Here is a 7,057-nt window from a genome sequence, read left to right on the forward strand (position 1 = left end):
CAATAGTTGTTAACACGGTTGTGACGTTTTAGTTTCGCGCACATTTTTTAGAGAAAGTTTATCAAAGCCATAAAGAACTTTTACAATGTAAACAAATTTCCGTCTTCACGGAATCTGAAAATTGTTTCGAACTGTCCCAAACCACTCGTGTTTGGATGAGGCAATCTGAACATTAAAAATTGTTCCCTGTGGCATAAATTAAATATGCTTTTGAAAATTACATGTGGTCTAAGCTGTAGGTAGTCGTGATTGAATCGCAGCCGATGAACTGTATGAGGCCACATGTCTTTTATTTGCAAATTGTAGAAAATGCAAGTGAAAAGGTATGGGAAGAGATCATATTTCGTAACAGTTAAAATGACTCACTAATATATCTGCTCGGATTGTTGAGTACACTACAAAAAACTCTGAGAATCGCGAGACAAACGTCGTCGATGAATTTTTTCTCACAATTACCCATTCCCTTTTTTTAATGATCTCTCGTGGTTTGTAAAAGGGGTCACCGAGTAGGCAGACTAATGAAAAGAGTGCGATTCTTCGTCTAAAACACATTTCTTAAGTGCGCTGTTTTCAATTATAAACGACACGCTTTTGACCACCAAGGAAAGACAGTAAATATAGGGGAATTTTTCAAGTTTCTTTAACGAAAATGATCTCGTTGAACGGTTAGCTGTGTTATTCAATTTTCATTTGAATTAATAAAGGTTCAAAGTAACTTATTAAAATGAAGTGATAATGCCAAATTCCTTCAATATATTTTCGCCAAAGCAAGGAACAGGATCAATACCTTTTGATTGATGCTCTGTTTCGTGTTTTATTTGATTTGACTCTTTAAGCGTTATACACACAAAGGTTGGATGTAAATATATCATTCACCCTGTTCTCGTTGTAGTTTTTGTTTCCTTTTCAAACAATTATGCAGCGCTGAGGTGCGAAGACCTTTGAACAATACCAACTTGCCAGAATGTCACGTAGACAACTCCTCTGGGTATTGGAAAAATTCAGCCCACGTGAGATCATGGATTTTAATGTTAGTTGTCTTAAAACTAGCGCGCTTGTTCGTGCTTGTAGCGTCCTTGGAAGACGACACAGCCTAAAAATGCACCAACACGAGATAAAAGATGAAGGCCAAGACAGCCCTGCAGATTTGAAACTTCAGAACACGTCAAATCGCAATCCTAAATGTACGCGGTGTAGAAATCATGGCATTTTGTCAGATCTTCGCGGACATAAACACCAGTGTCGCTTCAAAAACTGCTCTTGTATGGACTGTCGAACTGTGGCTGAACGGCAGCGTTTAACGGCTGCCAGGATTGCGCTTTTTCGTCAGCAAAAGGGAAACGAAGCAGACATGATCGTTAACTCGCCAGAATTAGAACAAATGGAAGCTGGTTTATTAAATGGATGGATGAACGGAGAACATGAGCATCGAGACGGTAGGTTTTAAGAACTACTACTATATGCTTAACATTCATATTTATAAAGAGTTGGTTTAAATGCAACCTGCTCGAGGAGGAATCTTTTATACCTCTTCCATGCTTGTTTCTGAAGCTGTTACGTAGTTCGATAGCATCAGCATCAATCGTTCTACGATATGTATTTCTTTATGCAACCAACACAATTCTGCGTTCCTTTCGTCAATTCGACAGAAAATGATTCTAACGATGTTTTCCAACCCTGAAAGTATCAATAATAATTTCTTTAGAGCACGTGTTGAAAACAGAAAACATTTGCAGTGCTTCTTGCCGTACAATTTTGTTTGACAAGTCAGGTTCATTTTAAAATGATTATTCTTCGGATTGCAGAATTGTTGCACACTGCCCCTTATCTGACACTTCTGCCTAAAAAAAATAAATTTATACTAAGTGAAATGAGTAAAAAGTTTGTTGTTTTTGAAGGAATCGAATATCATAGCGTTCGAAAAACGTGTGTTTTCTAAAGGAAGTCGCCATTTTGATCGTTTACAAACCCCAAATTTCCGCCATGTGCCCGTCAAAATGACGGGGCTAATGAGATTTATCTTTGAGTACGTTATATATAAAGAGAACTCAAGAATTACTGGCTAAAACTGCCATAAAATTTTTGCCATCGAATGGTTCCTTGAATTCAATCACAAACTAAAGAGGAACATTCAAGCTTTGAATATTCTGTAGATCTTTCTGATCAAGAAGAAAATTCCATCTTCAGGAACAGTCGTTTAATCGTCAAATTTGACCAAAGAAAAATTTTTGTAATCTTGGAATCTAATGTCTGTTATCTATAATAATCGTCCAAGTCAGACACCATTTTAAACTCATTATTGACCTTTTGTAGCGTTCGTTAACTGAAAAACGTTCTGGACAGCATAGGAAAAATCTCTCGGAAATCGACCCAGGAAAACAAGATTTCGGTTAAACTTCTGATGATTGTACCGACGTACTTGAAGTTAATAATAATGCATTTTTAAAAAGAGTACTACAGACCCTAACTCGCGTACAGTGCGGAAGGTATTCGTAGTCAAGCAGGAAATAACGTTATGCAATCAACTAAGACCGTGAAACGCGCGAAATCTCATCAAGATGTTAGTTAAGTTTGCGATGTCGAGGTTTTAAAATTCGACGGATAGATCTCTTTGAGCTTTGATGTCCGCTAAGTAAACTGTTTTACAAATGGCACAATTGCCTCTCTGTTCTTTCAATTCTTACTGCTGTTCGCGCGAAATTCAAAACAATGCACTTTTAATACTTACGTCGGCATTTTTCATTCCCAATCCACTCTTAGTTTCTTCCGCTTTCTGCAATGCGGCTTTTAAAAGAAATCATTTCGCTGGGTAAAAAGTTAAATTAATAGCGCAGCTTTCAAATTTGGGTAGAGTATTTTGCAGAGAAGCTGAACAAGAATGTTATTTTAAATATTGAAAGACAATTGTTTTGCAGTTCATCTACATGGTAGTGTCTTTAAAGAGTGTCTGCAGAGTCCAATTTGTCTTTCAATATACAAGTTGCGTTCTTCTTTTCAAATATAATTATTTCCTTTGCCTTCTTTTAGTGTTCAGTACCGCCCTTAACTTTAATTAACTATTGAAAGGAACAGTATTCATCTAAAAAAAAGGAGTCTACTGTTCGCAGCTGTAAGCCAGAAACGTGATGAAGGCAAACAAATTTTATAACAATACATGCGACTGGCCACTAATTGAAAGCACGCTTCGTTGCGTTCATATGATTTTTTTAATCGGAAATATGACGATGCTTTTTAACTCAGAGAATGAAATGTGAAAACGTTGATATCGAGGAGGTATACAAGCGAGCGCATGGTCAACGACACATGAAAACGGCTCACCGGAAAGCTTTTTAATCTCTTGATTTGTTCATCTTTACAATCAGTAGCTATTGTTTCAAAATCCCTTTATCATGCTGTAGCGTAAATCACAAGTGATAGACAACACCCCCGCATTCCTTAAGTTCCTATGGCAATTAATTGTTCTTGAAAGCATTCAAGGTGTTCCGGTTCTCTAGATTAAAATTTTATTAATGAATCTCTGTAATCTTCACTTGCCGAAGCCGTGAGAAACTTTCCACAGGAAAACTTTTGATTAACTTTGAAGCGTCACAAACTTTGGTAAAATTTCCGCACAGCCCCATACTTCATTATGCATTCAGTTCTTGAATAGAGAAAACAATGACTAAAACAATACATTGCCATTGGGAAAACAGATTTGTTTTACAATAGTATGGGGCTGTGCGGAAATTTTACCCAAACTTTTTGTGCGCTCGTTTTCTTGAGAATCCATCCCTAAAAAACGTTGGAAACCATGTGGTACAGAGTTCATCACAGAAATTCTTTGTCGGGTAAGCTTTTGCACAATTACAATTTGCTTGAGTTCATTATTACTTCTTTGAGTTATTTAACAAGAACTGAAATACATCAAGAAGAAATAAGTTGGCGAGTGAGAATTTACGAACAAAACCTAAGAACAATTTTTTTTTCTACTTGAAGAACAGGACGTGATAAAAACTAGGACTCGTCACCACTTACAATTAATTTCAAACAGAAAGACGAACAGATAAAACGATGGTCGTTTCAGTGTTCTCGATCATACGTTGTTCGCAGTTACTGTATGAGCTAATAAACTACACGAAGCAAGATTTTTCGTGAAAGGAAAGATTGCTGCTTTAAGGCTTACAGAAAACTTGATCAGACAATGGCGGTCTTTTTTTCGTATAGATTGCTGTAAATTAGTCCACAGCAATAGCAAATGCTTCCGAATGAGCTTAGAAACAAATTAAAAGAGAGAGCAGAAAAGTCCTTTTATTTTCTGACGATTGGCTAACGCTCGAAACGTCGCCTGTTGAAGCTAAATATGGTGGCAATTTACATAGTCATCATATTTGATGACACAAAATTCTTGTAAAATCGTGTCTCTTGAACGCGTCCTGGTTAAACCAGAAGTCAGATTTTATTCTTGGTTACGTTCCTCTCATTGAAACAATAATTCGCTTGTAAAAAATGTGCTTTCACTTTATTTGGGGGCGCAGAAATATGCATCGCCGTTTGTTTGATTCAAAGTTTTAAAGGTCTCAAATCATGAAACCGTCAGAATTTTGATATCGGAAATCATCACGCCGATTGTCTGAGCAAATCGGAAATTGTCGAATTCAAAAGTTGAAACTGTCCATCAGAAAAAAATGAAGTCTTTTTCGTAATTCGAAAGTTTCACGAAAATGTGTTAAGGAGCAACAGGGGTAAATTTAAGGTAAATGCTCCTGTCTTATATTTCATATTTCATATCAGCGTGTGCATACACTATACTGATAAGGTCGAAGTGCGCTTCATAGCTCCGAACTTCAGGAAGCAGTATTAACTGTAATGGGAAAATAAGCATGGCTCTCGGTTTAGGATTCTTTGCTTGACACTTGGAAATTTGCGTGAGCTTGACAAGTTTGGCTGTTCTGCGTTCAACCTTAACTATTCAGGCGAATATGGAAGCGATCTTCGTGGTAATGAACACCACTTAAGCAGTAGCAAAAAGAAGGCCTGAAAAAAATTCAGGCCTGTATGGGACCCGAACCCATGACCTTTGCGATACCGGTGCAGTGCTCCACCAACTGAACTATCAAGCCAACTGGATATTTTCGGTCCAACTGAATTTTTTTCAGGCCTTTTTTTCACTCCTGCTTTAGTAGTGTTCATTACTGCGAAGATCGCTTCCATATTCACGTCGTTATCCGCAGTTCAAATATACGACTTTCATATATTCACAGCCGTTTATTCACCTCTTCACGGGTTTATTTGGAACCAACACAGTGACCAGCTCCCAGTTGGTTTGTTAGTTCAGTTGGTGGAGCACTGCACCGGTATCGCAGGGGTCATGGGTTCGGGTTCCGTACAACTGCTTAAGTAGTGTTCATTACTGCGAAGATCACTTCCATAGTCACGTCTTTATCGCAGTTCAAATAAATGACTTTCGTACATTCACAGCCGTTTAACTAATTAGACTGATAAGTTGTTCTGGAGATTCACCCAACGTGTTTTCTCACGCCATCTAGGATTGTTGAAACGAAAACACAGCGGCGGACGAGATCCCAGTAGTAGCAACAGCCCAGAGAGTTTCGACAGCGATTATGGCGGTGGTATGGCCTCGGCCTCTAAAAGACCTCATGCTGAGTCCCCCTTGACACTTCCTACGGTTATTCCACCACCGACGGATATCCTGACAAGGGCATTTCCTGGTTTATCGTCCACGGTGCTTGAACACGTGTTAAAAGGCTGTAATGGAAATGTCCTTCAAGCCATTGAAGTAATCGTGCAATACAACGCAAGCAGATCACATACAAACGGTCTTCTCGGTCAGTCGAATATACTGCAGGCTCAACCTCCGAATGACGCCAATCCCCAAGCTCCTCCACCTCCTCCCCAGGCTTCTCACGTTCCTCCCCCGTCCTCAGCTTCCCTTCCACCGCTGTTCAAATTTAACTACGTAAATGGACAATATCGTTATCTTATGCCGCCATCTTTGATGCCTCTTACGTCATATATGTTCCCTTCGGCTAACGGCGTCGGACTTCCGTTCCCTCAGTTTCCGGTCGACTTACAGAATCACCAATTCAAGCCGGTTGAAAGTGCACCGGAAGCGGAAGAAAGTGCGAACGGTGACACCAAGCCCGTTGTTAATGCTTATACTTCCGGTGTATGCAAAGGTTGTGGGCAAGAGACTAACCAGGATGAAAATTTATGCGCGAATTGCTCAGCGTCGTTCAATCGGAAGTAAGCAACAACAAAGCAACAATTCAAATTTTCTTCATTAACAATATTTTTTAGAGATTTTCAATAGTATTTTTTGTTATAAATAATAGAATTTCCAAGGAGATGGAATAACATTTTTTTTATAAGATTAAATCTTGTAATGTGGAATTTTCACAGTAAAAGTAAATATTGTTTAGAACGCTATTTTTATTGTAAAGCATGCTTTATCATTCAATTTTGCTTGGATATCTGCAAAGAATTTCAAATGTTAAAATTTTCTAGCAGACGATAAGTGTATTTTCAAATGTTAATGTTATTAAGACTAATAATTTTAGAGCATGAATTTGTCTCTTTTTATTTCTCGTACATTTGGATCCAAATATTTTAAACTAATGTCGCTGAGCAGTTGAATAAAATCTGTTTATGAGTAGCTTGTAGGAAAAGCGCGATTATATTTGTAAATGATCAAGGCAAACTAGCGCTTTTATGGAAAAAAAAATGATTCAATAAACGTGAAGGAAATTGTACGTTATCCTGGCCTTAGTGTAATTGTTTGGTTAAGACAAAAGTTGCGACACCTATTATAAGCCATTAACTTACAATCTCTCTTGCACCGACTTATTATCACTCCTACCTTAAGTTTTCAAGAAACGATTCGGCGTTTGATTTATCGTGCTCCTTTTGTGCGTTAGCCTTGATATTGGTTTAGGAGCTAGCCTTGATATTGGTTCAAGAGCTAGCCTTGATATTGGTTCAGGAGCTAGCCTTGATATTGGTTCAGGAGTTTACCGTAATACTATTCTGGTATGGTGGCATGTTCCACACAAAGAACAAA

The 7,057-nt window shown here is 38.1% G+C and overlaps 1 protein-coding gene across 1 annotated transcript; it reads left to right on the forward strand.

The window, feature by feature from the left end:
- Positions 1-858: 858 nt before the first annotated feature.
- On the forward strand, positions 859-6,751 carry LOC113668937 (doublesex- and mab-3-related transcription factor A2). Its single transcript, XM_027184915.2, has 2 exons — positions 859-1,436; positions 5,526-6,751. The coding sequence occupies exons 1-2, from the start codon at positions 965-967 to the stop codon at positions 6,245-6,247; spliced, it is 1,194 nt and encodes a 397-aa protein (XP_027040716.2). The 5' UTR covers positions 859-964; the 3' UTR covers positions 6,248-6,751.
- The last annotated feature ends 306 nt before the right edge of the window (positions 6,752-7,057 follow it).

This window comes from Pocillopora damicornis, chromosome 11, assembly GCF_964200805.1.
Source record: "Pocillopora damicornis chromosome 11, jaPocDami1.2, whole genome shotgun sequence".
Lineage (NCBI taxonomy): Eukaryota > Metazoa > Cnidaria > Anthozoa > Scleractinia > Pocilloporidae > Pocillopora > Pocillopora damicornis.

Coding starts and splice junctions, on each gene's coding strand:
- LOC113668937 (XM_027184915.2), top strand. CDS start 965: ATGTCACGTAGACAACTCCTCTGGGTATTGGAAAAATTCAGCCCACGT. Junction 1,437..5,525: donor AGAACATGAGCATCGAGACG/GTAGGTTTTAAG, acceptor CACGCCATCTAG/GATTGTTGAAACGAAAACAC.